Source organism: Muntiacus reevesi, chromosome 1, assembly GCF_963930625.1.
Source record: "Muntiacus reevesi chromosome 1, mMunRee1.1, whole genome shotgun sequence".
NCBI lineage: Eukaryota > Metazoa > Chordata > Mammalia > Artiodactyla > Cervidae > Muntiacus > Muntiacus reevesi.
The window spans coordinates 256,867,088-256,885,900 of NC_089249.1; the positions used below are offsets into that span (position 1 = coordinate 256,867,088).

Here is an 18,813-nt window from a genome sequence, read left to right on the forward strand (position 1 = left end):
CTCCTCAGTCTGTCTTTCTTTCTTTTTTTTTTTTTTTTCATGACCTTGAGCATTTTGGAAAGTACTCGTGAGGCATTTCTTAGCTAGCCCTAGATGTGGGTTTGTCTGATGTTTTCTCATGATTAGCCTGAAGTTATACAGGGACTTGCCTGGCAATCCAGTGGTTAAGACCCGTGCTTCCACTGCAGGGGGCACAGGTTCCATCCCTGGTTGGGGAACTAAGATCCCATGTGCGGTGCAGTGCAGCAGAAAAAAAAAAGATTGAGGTTATGTGTTTTTCGTAAGATGCTGTGCCTTCCTCAGTGAATTCTATCAAAGATGCACTTCTGGTCTTTAATAAGAAAAAGGTTCAAATATGGTTCTGTGTGAGGGGGTGTGTACTTGTGGGTGTGAGCACGTGTATACCTGCCCTCACCCCTCACACATAAGGCAGAGATGGTGGAGTGGCTCCATCCCATTCGTCCTGTGCAATCTGTTGGTGACGATGACAGATTGCCACTCGTGGACAACTTTTGAGCCCCAGAAACTCCTAGGTGTTAGAGGGAGAGGTCTGGAGCAGCCAGGGTGATGTAATCATGCCAGCGAGTGCAGAGGAGAGAGCCAGCCAGTCCCAGGGCTCCTGCCACCCTGAACGGAGCATGCCATCTCCCAGCTGCAGCCCACGATCATGTCCTTCCTTTCTCGACAAATGTTTTTAAGAGAGCCTGAGCCCAGGTCCTCCCTCATCACAAACTCGCATTCCCCTTTGTTCCTGCACTGCCAGCTGTGCCCGGAATGCCTCAGGTCTGCCAGTTTCTGTATTGCAGGCAGCCGGCAGACTCGGGCCCTCCTGCCAGGGGAAGAATTTGCCACATTAGCAGACGAGATTCCCATCACATCCAAGAGGCCAGGTGTGCATCCAAGTGACAGAAATGCGGGTTTGCTCTCCTGACCTGGCGCGGCGCCTCTTGTGCCCTCAGATATGCAGTGCAGACGGCACCTCCTTGTCTCCTGATAAACCTGCCAGTCTGCATCAGGCACCCGAAGACATCCTCGCAGTGAGTAAAGGAAGCAGTCAGCATGAACTGCAGGACAGTCATTCCACAGTCCCCTGGCAAACTGGGGCCTCCGAGGGGCTAGAGGTTCAAGTGGAACTGACCCTCACCCCCAGAAGAACATATGAGGGTTCTAACACCTCGATCCAAATCAGTTCAGGGGACCGAACTTATTCGTGCATCCAGCAAATGCTTATCATGTGCCAGGCTCTGCGCTGAGTTCCAGACATAAGGTAACGAGCGAGAATGCCAGGTGTGCCTTCTGAGAGCTTCCCGTCTGATGGATGCACGTGATACGGAAGTAGGAAATGTAAGCCTAAGTCCAGCATGCTGGGATGTGACTCTGAATGCTACAAATGTCATTAAGGAGAAGATAAGGAAGTTCATGAAGCAATAAAGTGTGGATCTATGAAGAGTCAACTAGTTTCAGAGAATGTGGAAAAAATTCCATGGCGGAGGAGTGTAGTAAAGGAGCTACACTGAAGAGCATCTTCTGGCATAGAATGTCATTAATTTTTTAATGCAATAAGCAACCTGTTCACATTCAGAGCTTGAGGAGATACGGTGTTTTTTTCCTGATGTCTTGCACTGTTCTCCATCAAGTGCCTCTCCTGTCCAGCTGGAATCATGCTTATTATTTGATTATTGTTTACTTTATGTTTTTTTCTGTTATTACTAATTCCCTTGCATGACTTTCTCATTACTATACTTGTATGCTATTTGCTGTGGGCTAGATGCTTTTTTAAATATTTTTACCTTTTTATTTATTTGACTACTCTGGGTCTTAGTTGCAGCACAAGGGGACTCCTGTGTGGCATGCAGGATATTCTAGTTGCTGCACAAGGAATCTTTCAGTTGCAGCACGCAAACTCATAGTTCTGGCATGTGGGGTGTGGGATCTAGTTCCCCCACCAGGGATTGAACTCAGGCCCCCTGCACTGAGAGTATGGGGTCTTAGCCACTGTACCACCAGGGAAGTCCTGGACTAGATGCTTTTTAACTCTGATTCCATTTTCTTTCACTGACTTTCATTTGAAATCTCTCATTGACTTAAGATGCTTCCTTAGCTTGTGCATAAAGCAGCCTTGCCTTTCAGAAGAGATAAGGCTTCTGATGCTGTGGGTTTTGATGCTAGTTTCTCAGGTGGCGTATTTGGTGCTGAACTTAAGGCCCCAACTGCAGTAGAAATTTAACACAGCAGGGCTTTCCTTGTTCAGTAATAGCAATTAGAAATGACAGCGTCCATCGCTGAATGGCTGTCAGGGGAGGCCCAGAAATGCTGCAACTGCAGCAACATAAAGTCTTCTCTCTGGGAATTGGTCTCTGTTCCTACCGAGTTTCTGTGGGGCCTTGAGAAAAGAGGATGGGAATCTTGCCATTTTTCTCTTCAGTTCAGTTCAGTTCAGTCGCTCAGTTGTGACTGACTCTTTGTGAATCAATGGACAGGTCTCCCTGTTCATCACCAACTCTTGGAGTTTACTCAAACTCATCTCCATTGAGTTGGTGATGCCATCCAACCATCTCATCCTCTGTTGTCCCCTTCTCCTCCCACCTTCAATCTTTCCCATCATCAGGGTCTTTTCCAGTGAGTCAGCTCTTCACACCAGGTGGCCAAAGGATTGGAGTTTCAGCTTCAGCACCAGTCCTTCCAATCTATATTCAGGACTAATTTCCTTTAGGATGGACTGGTTGGATTTCCTTGCAGTCCAAGGGACTCTCAAAAGTCTTCTCCAACACCATAGTTCAAAAGCATCAATTCTTCGGTGCTCAGTTTTCTTTATGGTCCAACTCTCACATCCATACATGACTACTGGAAAAACCATAGCCTTGACTAGATGGACCTTTGTTGGCAAAGTAATGTCTCTGCTTTTTAATATGCTGTCTAGGTTGGTCATAGCTTTTCTTCCAAGGAGCAAGCATCTTTTAATTTTATGGCTGCAGTCACCATCTGCAGTGATTTTGGAGCCCAAAAAAATAAAGTCTACCACTATTTCCACTGTTTCCCCACCTATTTGCCATGAAGTGATGGGACCAGATGCCATCATCTTAGTTTTCTGAATGTTGGGTTTAAGCCAACTTTTTCACTCTCCTGTTTCACTTTCATCAAGAGGCTCTTTAGTTCTTCTTCACTTTCTGCCATAAGAGTGGTGTCATCTGTGGGTCTGAGGTTATTGATATTTCTCCCAACAGTCTTGATTCCAGCTTGTGCTTCATCCAGCCCAACGTTTCTCAAGATGTACTCTACATAGAAGTTAAATAAGCAGGGTGACAATATACAGCCTTGATGTACTCCTTTTCCTATTTGGAACTAGTCTATTGTTCCATGTCCAGTTCTAACTGTTGCTTCCTGACCTGCATACAGGTTTCTCAAGAGGCAGGTTAGGTGGTCTGGTATTCCCACCTCTTGAAGAATTTTCCACAGTTGTTGTGATCCACACAAAGGCTTTGGCATAGTCAATAAAGCAGAAAAAGATGTTTTTCTGGGACTCTCTTGCTTTTTCAATGATCCAATGGATGTTGGCAATTTGACCTCTAGTTCCTCTGCCTTTTCTAAAACCAGCTTGAACATCTAGAAGTTCACAGTTCACATATTGTTGAAGCCTAGCTTGGAGGATTTTGAGCATTACTTTACTAGCGTGTGAGATGAGTGCAATTGTGCAGTAGTTTGAGCTTTCTTTGGGATTGGAATGAAAACTGATCTTTTCCAGTCCTGCGGTCACTGCTGCATTTTCCAAATTTGCTGGCATATTGCGTGTAGCACGTTCACAGCATCATCTTTCAGGATTTGAAATAGCTCAACTGGAATTCCATCACCTCCACTAGCTTTGTTCATAGTGATGCTTCCTAAGGCCCGCTTGACTTCACATTCTAAGATGTCTGGCTGCACCCACTACCCAATCCCTCTTGGGCAAGTTCTAGCACTAAAGTCAAATCATTGTCATCATTGCTGACATGTATTCAGTTCTTAGTGTGTGCAGCCACTGCACTAAACAACTGCATACTTAACTCAGTGAATCATTAATTGTCCTATTTTATAGATGATTATCATCCCCTCTTACAGGCAAGGAAAATGAAGCACAGAGTGGTTAAGTAACTTGCTCAAGATCACTCAGCTCGTAAGTGGTATTGCCAGGATTCAAACCAAGCAAGCCGGCCTGAACCCTTAACATTAGACCAGCCATGAGATGGATTCACCGAAGATGTGAGTGTAGGAAGATGTGCTTTGCATGCAATATGTGTTGCAGGTATTTGGATTTGAACCCCAGAAACCCTCAGAAGAGGAAACTAGGATTTCCTAGGTAGAGAGTGGCAAAGCAGATATTTGAAACTATACCCACTGTAGAAAATTACTTAACCTCTCTAAGCCTTTGTTGTCGAATCCATAATTTGGGGGCAATAGCAATCCTACCTGACAGGTTGCTGTGAGGACTAAAAAGTAAATGCACGTAAAGCATGTACAACCATGCCTGACATGTATTTAGTCCTCCATAAATACTACCCAGCATTAATCTTCACAAGCCTTGGAAATCACTGTTATCCACATTTTACAGGAGCAACAGAGACTCAGAGAAAGAAAACTACTTGCCCAAGGTCACGTTGCAGGCTAGATGTTGATGCCATGTCTGGCTTACTTTGAAACTTGTGACCCTAACTTGGTCTTCCTAACTTGGTGGAAAGATCTCCTAAATGGGGAGCAGTGTCCCCTCACTTACTCCCAAAGCCCTCACAGAAACTCAGCTCTCTGGCTCTCCTGGCTGGCTTCATCCGCTCACCTGTTTCCCATCTCGCCATCAGTTTCTCCCCTAAGTGGACGTCTGCACTCAGGAGGGGAGTGACGAGCCCCTTCATCTCCACCAGTGATGTAGGGGTCCTCCCTGCCACCCAAAATGCTCCCCTCAGAGCATCTTTGCCAAGGAAGCCACTTTCCCCTTTCACAGCTGGCTCACCTGTCTCAGATTCCACCTGTCTTTCCTGGAACAAGCATGAATGTTCCCTTAGACCCCCTGTCTTTCATACGTCTCTCCCTCTGCCACCCCACCTCCCTCCACAATCCCCTGTAATACAGACTGGCCAGGGGCCGTGGCTGCTGCCCATAGGAGTCATTCCACCGCCTAGCACAGTTCAAGGCTGAATCCCACCTCTCCTTGTTCCTGTCCTTGACCTGAGAAAATGTGCAGGGATTTCTTGGCGGCAAGAACAAGATGGAGCTTGAAACCCGGCCCTTGGTTCAGGCTTTACAGAAAGTAAGTGTCCACACTTGGCAAAGGCACCTTTGATAAAATAGTGTAAGAATCTCTGCCCATATTGAGCATGAAGTGAATGCCAGGCACCGTGCAGAGGGTTTAACTGGAATGGTCTTGTGTCGTCCCCACATCGGACATCATCATCATCCCCATTTCACAGCTAATGAACCTGAGGCTCAGAGAATCTAAGGTACTTGCCCAGGCGTGGCTTTAGAAACCTACTCATCAGGATCACCTGTTAACTCACAGCTTGCTGGGTTCCCCCCAGAGTTTCTGATTCAGTAGGTCTGGGGTTCTAGCATCAGCCTGGGGAACCTGTTCAGTATCCAAACCCTGGCCCCACACCAGATCCTCTGAATCAGAATCTCACTCTCACAGCATCCCCAGATGACTTGGGCACACATCCAGGTCTGAGTCTGGATGCCGCTGCCCTTGGACTGTGCTCAAATGGCCCAGAGAGCAGGAGCGGCAATGTCGCGTTTACCTTCCGCTCTCCCCAGCTTGCCAGGCAGGGCAGAGGATGCCTGCCGCCTCCGTTTGGAAGCTGCAGTGCCCTTTCTTCGGTGCCCTCCCGCAGAGCCTTGCCTCCAGAACGCGGGCACTCCTGCTGGTTCCCAGGTTGATGCATCACCAACAGAAATCTCTCTGCAGCACCCACCTCCATCAGCCCTCCCCTGAGTCAAGTTACTTCTGAGGCGAAACACTTTTTGTTTCCTTTTAAAACTGCTAGATAGGTTGCAGAGCAGCCCGAGAAAGCAGAGGGCCTAACCCTAGGGAAACCTGTTGTAGGAATGAAACATACACAGAGGTGGGAACGTACTCTGGTTTTGGGGAAAAAAAAGAAAAACTTGAATTTTGGGAGATAAACCAGTCTTTAGAGAGGAGTCAGCCAGGATGGGTGATGGGAAAGAGTGTCTCCCCTTCTCTTGTCTCTTGTTTTTTTGTTTGTTTGTGTTTGGCCGCTGTGTGGCATGCGAATCTTAGGTTCCCCAACCAGGGATCGAACCTTGGCCCCCTGCATTGGGAGAGTGGAATCTTTATCATTGGACTGCCAAGGAAGTCCCTCTTGTCTCTTTATGATGTGATAATCTGGAACAATTTTCTCCTCAAAAAAATGATGATAAATCACACCTATAGATTTCTTACTATGTGCCAAGCATTGTTCGTAGCACTTCACAGGCATTATCTCATTTCATCCTCTTAAAAACACTGTGGGTTAGGTAATCCAACAATTTAGTCCTATTTTAAAGATAAAATGAGGCTGAAAATAAGGTGTCCAAAGTCACATAACTGGTAAAACCGAAGGGAAATTTGAGCTGTCTAACCCATAAGCCTACACTACCTGGTACTCTTCCATGTACCAGTGAGTAAACAGGCCTTCATGTCTTGGGGGAGCTCCCATGCTTGCAGATAACAGGACACCAGTGATTTTCAAGTTCATCTCAATGCCTGAATCACAATAAGAATGAAAAGTTACTTCAGTCTGGACTTGAGCTGCAAAAAAGCTTACTGTGTACTCTGTAAATCTTAAATATTTATTATGTAATTAATGCTGTTCGATCACACACACACACACAGGAAAACTTAGACGTTTTTTAAGAAAAGCTTAAGCCCTTATCGATTGAGAACTTTTATAACTCTCAAAATGGAGGCATCCCCATATCTCTACAGGTATTTTAAATGAATTGAATTAATCATAGGCTTAAAAGTCTCTTGCGATCTTCGTTAACTTCCCTGGGTTTAATTAAAACATCTGTGCACTTTTAATTTATCGATTCATCCAGCTCATATGTCATGTTTTTAACACACCCCAGCATGCTCTGCATCATTTTTAACCCGATTTCCACTTAACTAAAGCAATTAAATTCACCCCGGATTAATTAAAGCATCCATACTTTCGTGCTTAAGTCAGCGTGCGCTGCTTCCCCACATGGCTCCTGAATGTCAGAGATCTGACACACCTGATGAGTTTTTCGTCCTTCTGGAAATTCTTCCCTGAATCGCTTCCTTGCTTATTAATGTGCCGTTTGACAGAACGGGAATGAGGAAGTGGGTGCGCCTGAACTTTGGCCCTCTGAGCCGGAGCCTCTGTCAGATGCATCCTTGACTTTGCTGTCTTCACAGGGGCTGCTGGATCTCACCGCTACACTGAGGCCAGCTCAAGTGTCTGAGGGCTCCAGACAGGAAGGTGGGGGGCAGCTCCGGTCAGAGGCGATCGTCATGAGAAGAGTGGCCGGTCATGTTTGCATTTATACTTTTGTCATGGCTCCTTAGTTCTGCTTTCCATCCTCCTCACTCTTCCTACAAAAAATGGTCCTTTCTTGTCCCACCCATTTCATAGGGAGGGAAAACTGAGGCACCAAGGTCAGCAGGCTTCTCTGTTGGGCATGGTGAGCCAGGGAGCTATTCAGATAGGAGCAAATGAGCCCCCTGGAAGCTAGTTTGGACTTCTGTCCCCCATCCACTGTGACAGAGCCCGTTTCCCCTCAGCTGTGGCAGCATTGGAGGTTATGTATCTTAGATTTTTTTTTAAATTTTTTATTGAGGTATAGTTGATTTCCAGTGTTGTATTAATTTCTGCTGTACAACAAAGCAATTCAGTTATATGTATATACATTCTTTTTTTATATTCTTTTCCATTATGGTTTATCATAGGATTTGAGTATGGAGCTATATAGTAGGACCTTGTTTTTTATCCATTCTACATATAAAAGCTATAAATTTCTTTAATCTGATAAGTCAAAGGTTATTTCTTATTTTTATCTATACTTATTTAATTGCTAGTGAAGTTGAGAACTTTTCATACTTTTATTGGCAATTTCATTTATTTTTTGCATTGCACGGAGTCTTCGTTGCTGTGCCTGGGCTTTCTCTAGTTGTGGAGAGTCGGGGCTGCTCTTCATTGCGGTGCATGGGCCTCTCATCGTGGCAGCCTCTCTTGTTGTGGAGCACAAGCTCTTGGCACAGGGGCTTCAGTAGCTGTAGCACGCAGGTCCAGTAGTTGCAGTTCCTGGGCTCTAGAGCACACTCTCAGTAGTTGTAGCCCACAGGCTTAGTTGCTCTGTGGCATGTGGGATCTTCCTGGAGCAGGGATCAAACCTGTATCCCCTGCACTGGCAGATGGATTCTTAGCCACTGTACCACCGGGGAAATCATTATTGGCGGTTTATGTTTATATTTATCTGTCCTTTGCCCAGGTTTTTATTTGTTTGTCTCTTTTTATTGATTTCTAAGATTTTTTTTTGTATTTCATATGTCAAGCTTTATTCTGTAAAATATGTTAGAAAATATATTTCCCCAGTGTTTCCTCAGTTGTCTTGTTATTCAGTTGCTCAGTCATGTCCAGCTCTTTGCAACCCCATGGGCTATAGCACTCCAGGCTTCCATGTCCTTCACTATCTCCCAGAGTTTGCTCAAAATCATGTCCATTGAGTCAGTGATGCCATCCAACCATCTCATCCTCTGTTGCCCCCTTCTCCTCCTGCCCTCAATCTTTCCCAGCATCAGGGTCTTTTCCAGTGAGTTGGCTTTTTGCATCAGGTGGCCAAATTACTGGAGCTTCAGCATCAGCATCAGTCCTTCCAATGAATATTTTGGGTTGATTCCCTTTAGGATTGACTGATTTGATCTCCTTGCAGTCCAAGGGACTCTCTAGAGTCTTCTCCAACACCACGGTTCAAATGCATCAGTTCTTCAGCACTTCGTCTTCATGGTCCAACTCTATCATCCATACATGACAAATGAAAGAACCATAGATTTGACTGTATGGACCTTTGCTGGCCAAGTGATGTCTCTGCTTTTTAATACACTCTCTAGGTTTATCATAGCTTTTTTTCCAAGGAGCAACCATCTTCTAATTTCATGGCTACAGTCATCATCTGCAGTGATTTTTGGAGCCCCAGAAAATAAAGTCAATTACTGTTTCCTTTGTTTTTCCATCTATTTGCCATGAAGTGATCAAACCAGATGCCATGACCTTTGTTTTTTGAATGTTGAGTTTAAAGCCAGCTTTTTCACTCTCCTCTTTCACCATCATCAAGAAGCTTTTTAGTTCCTCTTCACTTTGTGCCATAGGGTGGTGTTATTTGCATATCTGAAGTTATTGATATTTCTCCCAGAAATCTTGATTCCAGCTTGTGTTTCATCCAGCCCAGAATTTTGCATGATGTACTCTGCTTGTAAGTTAAATAAACACGGTGATGATATACAGCCTTGATGTACTCCTTTCCCAATTTGGAACCAGTCCGTTGTTCCTTATCTGATTCTGTCACTTCTTGACCTCCATACAGGTTTCTCAGGAGACATTTCTTTAAGAATTATCCACAGTTTGTTGTGATCCACACACTCAAAGGCTTTAATGTAGTCAGTGAAACAGAAGTAGATGTTTTTCTGGAATTCTCTTGCTTTTTCTATGATCCAGCAGAAATTGGCAATTTGATCTCTGGTTCATCTGCCTTTTCTAAACCCAGCTTGTACATCTGGAAGTTCTCAGTTCATGTATTGTTGAAGCCTAGTTCAAAGGATTTTGAGCATTACCTTGCTAGCATGTGAAATGAGCACAATTGTGTGTTAGTTTGAACATTTTTTGGCATTGCCTTTCTTTGAGATTGGAATGAAAACTGACATTTTCCAGTCCTGTGACCACTGCTGAGTTTTCCAAATTTGCTGGCATATTGGTGTAGCACTTTCACAGCATCATCTTTTAGGATTTGAATAGCTCAGCTGGAATTCCATCACCTCCACTAGGTTTGTTCATAGTGATGCTTCCTAAGGCCCACTTGACTTCACATTCCAGGGTGTCTGGCTTAGATGAGTGACCACATCATTGTGGTTATCTGGGTCATTAAGACCTTTTTTGTATAGTTCTTCTGTGTATTCTTGCCACCTCTTCTTAATCTCTTCTGCTCCTGTTAGGTTGATACTATTCCTGTCCTTTACTGTGCCCATCTTCGCATGAAATGTTCCCTTGGTATCTCTAGTTTTCTTAAAGAGATCTCTAGTTATTCCCATTCTATTGTTTCCCTCAATTTCTTTGCATTGTTCACTTAAGAAGGTTTTCTTATCTCTTCTCGCTATTCTTTGGAACTCTGCATTCATATCAGTATACTTTCTCAAATCTGATCTTCTTGGTCTCTTGAGTTTATCTTTTTTATATATCCCATTCACAAGAAAATAAAATTAGTCTTCGGTATTTTTTCAAATACTGTGTAGGTTTTTTTTTCTTATTTGGATCTTTAATCTGTATCAAATTTATGGTGTAGAGGTTAGAGAGGTAATAGAGGTTAGACTTTGTTGCCTATCAAACAGATTGTTACCTGCAAGAGCCCAAAAATGGTGGAAACTTGCTTTTCCTCACTTCAGCTCAGCACCAAATTATGTCCACAGTCTCGAAAGACAGTGGGACACCTCTTTTGGTTTCAATGACACTGAACTTTGTCTCACCTCCATGACCTAAAATATTAATATTATATCCTTAATTGCTTCAGAAGACTCAAGGCATCTTTATTTCTCTGTCCCTTTTTCCTACCACCTAAGCCAGCTACTCGCATATATTAGGTTCTTCATAAGTGTTTATTGAGTAACTGAGATGTGAGGCAACCAATTGTTAGTACAGTTTTGACAATTTCTCAGAGTACTAGGTTCAAGTATTCTCCAGTCTCTTTTCCAGAGAAATTTTCAATCAGATTTCAAATCATTTTTAAAAGACACATGGTTTGTTTTTTCAAATTTAAGTCTAGGTGGTTTACCATGTTGTGTTAATTTCTGCTGTATAACAGTGACATATATACATACATATTCTTTTTCATATTCTTTTGCACTATGGCGTATCATAGGATATTGAATATAGATCCGTGTGCTATACAGTAGGACCTTGTTGCTTATCCATTCTGTGTATAATAGTCTGCATCTTCTGATCCCAAACTCCCAGTCCTTCCCTTCCCCACCCACCCCCTTGGCAACTTTAAGTCTATTTCTGATTCGTAGGTAAGTTTATTTGTGTTATATTTTAGACTCCACATATAAGTGATATCATGTGGTATTCGTCTTTCTCTTTCTGACTTACTTCACCAAGTATGATTATCTCTAGGCCCATCCATGCTGCTGTGAACGGCATGATTTCATTCTTTTTTATGACTGAGTAGTGTTCTATTGTATATATGTATATATGTACATCTTCTTTATCCACTCATCTATTGATGGACACTTAGGTTGTCTCCATGTCTTGACTATTGTAAATAGCCCTAGCACTGCTATGAACATTGGAGTGCGTGTACCTTTTCAAATTGTAGTTTTGTCTGGATATATGCCCAGGAGTGGGATTGCAGAATCATATGACAACCCTGTTTTTAAAAAGACACTTTATTTGAAAATCACTCCAACATCTAGCCCAACCCACAAATGCCTTGTCAAGATGCAGGCATGTTCCCCGTGTGTCTGGCTGACTGGTCCTCTTCAACCCCCTCTGCCTTCCCTCCTCCCCTGTACTGCAAGCTCCAAGGAAATGGGACCCATTTTACTTAAAGCAGCAGACATGAGTGACTTGTCCTATTACTTCCCAATGAGTAAATAACATGGATAATTCATTTCATCCTTTACAGAGAACTTTAGGGCAGTGTGGGGCAGGGGGGTGGGGAGCTCCAGCTTGATCACTAAAATGAATTTTACACCATTTAGGTGAATCTAAATTGTGTCATAATTTTGTCTTCAGCCTGTAACTTGTCAGTCATTAGTAGCAGTGGTAATTTATTTTTCTTCTGCACAAGTCTTAGAGCTTCCATTTACTAGATTTACTAAAACAGGAATAGCCACTTTGTGCATTTTAATTAATTTTAAATAGAAATTTGGATGTACAGTACTGTGCTGCTTTAAAGCCTTAGGAAGAGGTAAGAGAGACAGGGACGTAAAACTTTCCACTATGATTCCAGAACCACCTCCCACTCACAACCACGGGGAGAACAAGATGAGATCTTTCTCTTAGTATTATTCCAAGTGGTGGTGGTGGTGGTGTGTGTGCCTTTGAGACCTGGAAGTCAGTTTGGTGACTCAATTTGGAATGTCACAAGGGAACATCTGTTGATTTAAATACCAGGTGTCAGCTACCGTTTGGAGTCCTCAAAGATCTTTGCACACATACTGCTCCCAACGACTCAAAGAGACAGTTTTTTTAATGGGAAATGTGGGTCTCAGAGAAGTTCAATAATCTTGTCAGAATCCCACAGCTGGTAAGTGATGGGTCAGCATTTGAACCCACATCTTTCTGGCAGCAAAACCCTTGCTCTTTGCACTTCTGTTCCATATCACTTGCAGGCAGGTGGAGTCAGAAATATCTTTCCTAACTTGCTATTAAAAAAAAAACAAAAAAACTTGTAGACTTAGTGATAGTAAAATTAGTTAGAAAAGTTATTAATGCAGGAGGTCCTTACTTCATGTGCAGCCTCCCAGGTGAGGATCAGGCTGAGCCTTACATACTGTGATGCTCTGGGTTGAGTTATGTCTGAGGATGAGTCAGTTACCCTAACGGAAGGAATTCTCTATGATGCAGGTCATCAGTGGCTACCAGAGGGGCTCATCTGGCATTTGCACTCTGTCCCATGGCGAATGGGTAAATTAGAGAGCTTCATGCTTCTTTAGCCTGCCTTCTACTTTTTCTTTTTTTTTAATGTGACATCAGTGGAGCCTGGCAAGTGTCCTGCTTTCTGGAGAACATCACAGTGTTTTGCATTTTTTTACCACCCTCCCGGTGAGCATGCAGCAAACATATTGAAGGAAGGCTGCATTTAGAATATAGAGAACTCTCTGACCTGACTGTTCTCCCTTTTTTTCCCCTGAGAAATGTAAGTAGGTCACATTTTAAACCAGGCACCTGGTTTTAAATAAAATCCATGCTTACATTCTAGAGAATTCAATGTTTTTTCACCACCTTAGAGTTTTTGCAGAAGAGAAACTGTTTCAATATGAACAAAGAAAATAATCCTAACTTTATTTTTCAATTGATAAAGACAGTAATTTTTTCCTATTTGCTTCTTACCCTCTTCCACCTTTGGGGCAGAAGGAATGTACAATGGAAGCCCATTGGTAGTGATTTAATGCAACTTTCTCTGCCATCCAGAACTATACTAATATATAACCCTCAGGTCAGAAACAGCCCTTGGAAGCTCATCCCACTAGATATGCACACTTCTCACTCTTTTCCCTCTTGAGTGTGCGTGGCTGGCAGGGGGTAAGAAATAGTCCTTATTCAAATCTTCCCACTAAGAGATATCTTCAGTGTTACCTAGATCAGAAAGGGCAAGTAAGTTTTCTCTTGTCTGCCTGCTCCCAAGTTCCAGCCAGGGCGCTACATTGAAGGTTTTCAGGCTTTTTCTAGACTCAGGGAAGCAAAATGCTTTGATCTGTCTCTGCAGAGGTGCAGGAAGGGAGAATAGTGTCTAATGGGTACTCAATGGCCATCCCTGACCTAGAGCTTAGCGTGAGTGTATCATGGGGCACTGACATGGAACCAATGTACTTTGTCCTGGAAACCCTCTGCAAACTTTGAGAAAGTCCAGCATTTCTCATACTTGTTCATATTAACACAGTCTCTAATTTTGAATCTCGGGTTTCCTGGTTTAAAACTCTTCCCTCTCCCCTCTCGCAGACAGTCAGCATGGGTAGCAGCTATATGGGTCTCTCCACTCTTGAAAATAGAAGGCAAGTTCTCTATATTTAGAGAGATTTTATCTAAATTTAATATGTAAGTTTGATGTTCTCACTTTTGAACTCATTCTTCTTTTCTGGTATTAATAGAGTCATAAGGATAAGAATTCTACTGGAAATGGTCTTTTTTTTTTCACCTATTCTACTATAAAACATCTGTTGGGCAGGGGAGGAAATAACCCCTCCAGCATATGTCAACGGTTGAGATGTTTTTGTTTCATGTCAGTTTATAATTAAGGTCAATTACCATCAACACACCCTTCCCCAGAAAAAGGCATTGTATGTACAACATGAGGTCCACTCTAGAAATTGTTCCTTCCACACCTTTCATAAATGACCATGTAGTGTTTGCCCACACTCCCACCACTTGGAAATCCCTGAATGAATCAGGAACGTAATAGAAATATTTACTCAATCAAGGCAACATTGATGAATGTAGCACTAGAAGAAAATCAACAATGATAACCATAATCTTGGCCTTTAGTAATTTACTATATCTTTGGGAAATTAAACACTCACAGACAAAGAATGAATTACTATAAAAAAATAAACAGCATCACAACAAAAGGGGATTGATAAGGTGGGTGGGGCCATTATTATGGAGTGATCTGATTAGATATGATATCACATCGGGGGATGGGGAGACACATGTGTGACTGTAGAATTCTTGGAGCCACTGCATTACAAATCGCAGATAAACCAGGAGTCACTAAAAACACCTCTGTAGGTCATTTCTGAAGGTCTCTGAATGCCAGTTCCATAACCTGGAACAGTGTCCGGATTTTAGGCTCACACTAAAAGCCAAGTTCTTCTAAGAGATTCTTGTCCACAGTAGTAGATATAATGATATGGTCATCAGATCAAATTCACCCATTCCTGTCCATTTTAGTTCACTGATTCCTAAGATGTTGTTATATTCACTCTTGCCATCTCCTGCTTGACCACATCCAATTTACCTTGACTCATAGACCTAACATTCCAAGTTCCTATGCAATATTGGTCTTCATGACATTGGACTTTACTTTTAGCACCAGGCACATCCACAACTGAGCATCATTTCCACTTTGGCCCAGCGTCTCCATTCTTTTTGGAGCCATTAGTAATTGCCCTCCACTCTTCCCCAGTAGCATATTGCACACCTTCTGACCTGGGGGGCTCATATCTTTTTGCCTTTTTGCACTATTCATGGGGTTCTCGCCACAAGAATACTGGAGTGGTTTGCCATTCCCTCCTCCAGAAGGCAAAATAAGAAGGGGGTGGCAGAGGATGAGATGGTTAGACAGCGTCACCAGTTCAATGGACAGGAATTTGAGCAAACTCCAGGAGATAGTGAAGGACAGGGAAGCTTGGCTTGCTGCAGTCCACGGGGTCACAAAGAGTCAGACATGACTTAGTGACTGAACAACAGAAGGCAGGCTGGAAATTCAGATTCTTTACAAACTGATCCTGAAATGAAAAGCCCAAAGCCTGAAGGTGACCACCAAAATCCCACTCTTAATGACCTCCAAAGGGGCAGTATCAGCATAATTGAAGCCAAACTGGTGAGAATGGCTGGTAATTCATACCAGGCCATGATTGTCGGCCTTCTTCATCTCAACAAATGAAAGAGGGTCCCTGCTGATAAGAACTGCTAGAAATTCCGTGTCTTTAGCCTGCCCTCCCCATCATTTTTTTTTTTAAAGGCCAGGCATCTTTCCTCTTTATTCTTTGTCACACATCACCCTTTGGGGTAGGCACAGTTATTTCTTTGTGGTCTAGATAAGGAAAGTGAAGCATAGAGAAGTTGTGCCTCAACACTGGCCCGTCCCCTTCCTTTTTAATGAACATAAACTTACCAGGAATAGCAGTTGACTAATCTGAAGGTAAAATATTCAGCAAAATGGGTCCCGATCCCCATTACCAACACCAGCAACAATACTTGCTTGTCCTTGCAGCTTAGTTAAGGGCACAGCTTAAGAGGTGAAGCAACCTGGTTTCCCATGGGACCCCCTACTGTTGAATTTTGTGATTTCAGCAAAGTGCTTTCCCCAGTCTGAGCTTCACCTATAAAATGGGATTGTGATTCTAACTCCACCTCACTGGGTGATAATGGCGATTCAGCAGTAAATTGTACCTAAAGCATCTTATGCCATGCCCAGAGTATAATAAGCATTCGGTTGATGATAACTGCTTTTATCAGTAGCATTTTAATTTTTATTGGAGTATAGTTGACTTACAAGGTTCTATTAGTTTCTGCAGTACAGCAAAGTGAATCAGTTAGACATATGTCCACTCATGTTTAGATTCTTTTCCCATGTAGATCATTACAGAGTATTGAGTAGAGTCCCCTGTGCTATACGGCAGGTTCTTATTAGTGATCATTAGTAGCATTTCTGTGGCGGTGGTGATTGTTTATTTGAAAATGGCTCTGCCGAGCCCGTGGCCCAAGTCCTCAGCCCAGAGCAGCACAGGCAGAGCTGAGATGCCCAGCGGGCTCTGCTCCGTAGGCTGACACAGTCCTTCGAGCTCTGGCCCCCCTGACCTGGTGCTCTGTCTCCGCTCTTTGCAGCCGCCTGCCCCGTGCTGTGCAGCGGGAACGGACAGTACTCCAAAGGGACGTGCCAGTGCTACAGCGGCTGGAAAGGCGCGGAGTGCGACGTGCCCATGAATCAGTGCATCGATCCTTCCTGCGGAGGCCACGGCTCCTGCATTGACGGCAACTGCGTCTGCTCCGCCGGCTACAAGGGCGAGCACTGCGAGGAAGGTACGCTGCGGGCGGGGCTGGTGTCTGCACGTCTGGACCTTTGCTGACGAGCCTGGTCCTGGCTCCCTGTTTTGCTAAGGAAGGAAGCATTTTACATTTCAAACCCCTCAGTTTTGATGAACTTCTTAAACTGTAGAACTTGAGAGAGTGAGGTTAAGGGTGGCTCTGAATGGCATGGTCTGTTTTCCCCTCCTTTGTGATAATTAGCTCCTTTTCTCTTTCTCCTTTGTTTTTCTGTCTTCTCTCTCCTTCTACTTCCTCCCCTTCCTGCTCTTTCTGTTCCTTTTCCTTCCTTCCCCTTCCCCTCTTCTCCTCTTTTTTTTCTGCTTTATTTAAAGCCCTCTACATTGAGAATTATGCTATCCAGTAAGAACAAACAAGAATCCTTAATTCTCCTCCCTTCCCCAAAGCTTTAAAAAAAAAAAAAAAAAACTGTCCCTGGTAATCTCAGATCCATATATGTCTGTCTAAATATTTCTGCAAAAATTCATATCCATAGAAGGCAGTCAGGCTTGAGAGACGATAGGTACCCATGTCGTTTAGAGACACCATGTATAGCAAACGATCCTGGTTACCTGCGGTCACAGAGCCAGAGGAGAGTGGGTGTGCAGTGAGAAAGCTGGGATTTGATGAGTCCCGAGGAGCTCACTCTATGCTTCGAAGTGGCCTCTAGCACATGGCGGGGGAGATGGGGAATCAGAGGATGTAATCAGCTAAATCCAGTTTGACGAAACATGATCAGAGATCAGGCTTAGCGATTGAAAGAGGGAGGTTTGGGGGAGAAAATGCAGGAATACAGGGAAAGAGCACCCCTCTGGAGGTGTTCAGAAATGAGCTCTACGTAGTCCTAGTTACTCCAGTTGGTGCTTCTAAAAGTCGTTTGGTAGCCAAGTGTTGGGACCTGTATGGAAATGGAACTCAGCCAAGCTGCCTGTCAGCCTTCCCCTCTGTGTTTGCCCTTCCAGACTATGGGCTGTAGTTGCCCATCTATTGCATCTTCCCATGTAAAGAATTAACCCCCATTGGTAGGAAGGTAAAAAACCACTCTTCTCAGAACCTCACCTGCTCCTCAGCCTTTGCATTGGAAGTCTTCAACATCTTTCCACTCAGTCCATCTCCCAGTGAAACGTCCCCATGCAACCCAAACGGCTCTTCCTCTCCCATCCTCCCACTGGAAAAAATAAGCATCCACTCGCCCAACAAGTTCAGGGGAGGAGTGAAGCCCACTGCCTCCCCCATAGGAAACAGCTTGAGATGACCACCCAGGATGTCTCCCCGGAAAAGATCCTTGAATGCCAGATGCCCATGTTCTCTCTCAGCTTCTCACTGCCAAGCTGATTAAGAATGGACCTCAGATGCCATGAGGTTCCTAGATGCAAGTCGATCTGTTCTCTCATCCTGTTATTTTACAGATCTCTGGGTTTTTGTACAAACTCACCAACCATTACAGCCCTCACTACAAAGGAATGACAATGGCTTACCCTTAGAAACACGTACAAAAGCTCCCTTTGTAACATCTCCCATTTCATGGTTTTTAGAACTATTTTCACAAGGCTCCGCTTCCGTGACAGTATTCTTCTAAGATTTTCCAATACATCAGTGCTAGTGCCCTTAATGGGACCCAGGAGTGTGACCCCCCACCCCAGGTCATCACTTACTCAACTCTCTATTTTTTCTTCTATTATAAAAAGTAGGCTTCCTCCCTCTGTCTGCATCATAAAACCAAATGGGGAGTTTGGATGGAGAAAGTGCTGATTTAATAAAAAGGTCAAAGTTCTTAAAGATAAATGGACTGCAGGAGGCAAAGCTTCATTTTATGAAAACATGGGAGAGGCCAATAATATGACAAGAAAGGTTAAAACGACCTTTTGCATACATCATTTGGCAAGAGGATAGTGATAGAACCATGGCATTGCCCATCTTAGAATTTTTTCTGTCCAGGAAGGCTTGTGTATATCTGTATGAGTGGAATTTCAAGTAATTTCTCAACGTTCTCACTGTCCCAACTGGTCTTATTTAAATGTTTGGAATGAATTAAACATTCAACAAAACAAGGAAGTCATGTGGATCATTATGAAAGGATGAAGTTTCCTCT

General features: G+C 43.6%; 1 protein-coding gene across 1 annotated transcript in view; it reads left to right on the plus strand.

The window, feature by feature from the left end:
- TENM2 (teneurin transmembrane protein 2) overlaps positions 1–18,813 on the plus strand; it is a 1,359,342-nt gene that overhangs the window by 1,180,903 nt on the left and 159,626 nt on the right. The window contains exon 14 of the mRNA XM_065919048.1: positions 16,524–16,718. Within this exon, the coding sequence (XP_065775120.1) occupies positions 16,524–16,718 (195 nt within the window). The remainder of the gene's footprint in view (positions 1–16,523; positions 16,719–18,813) is intronic.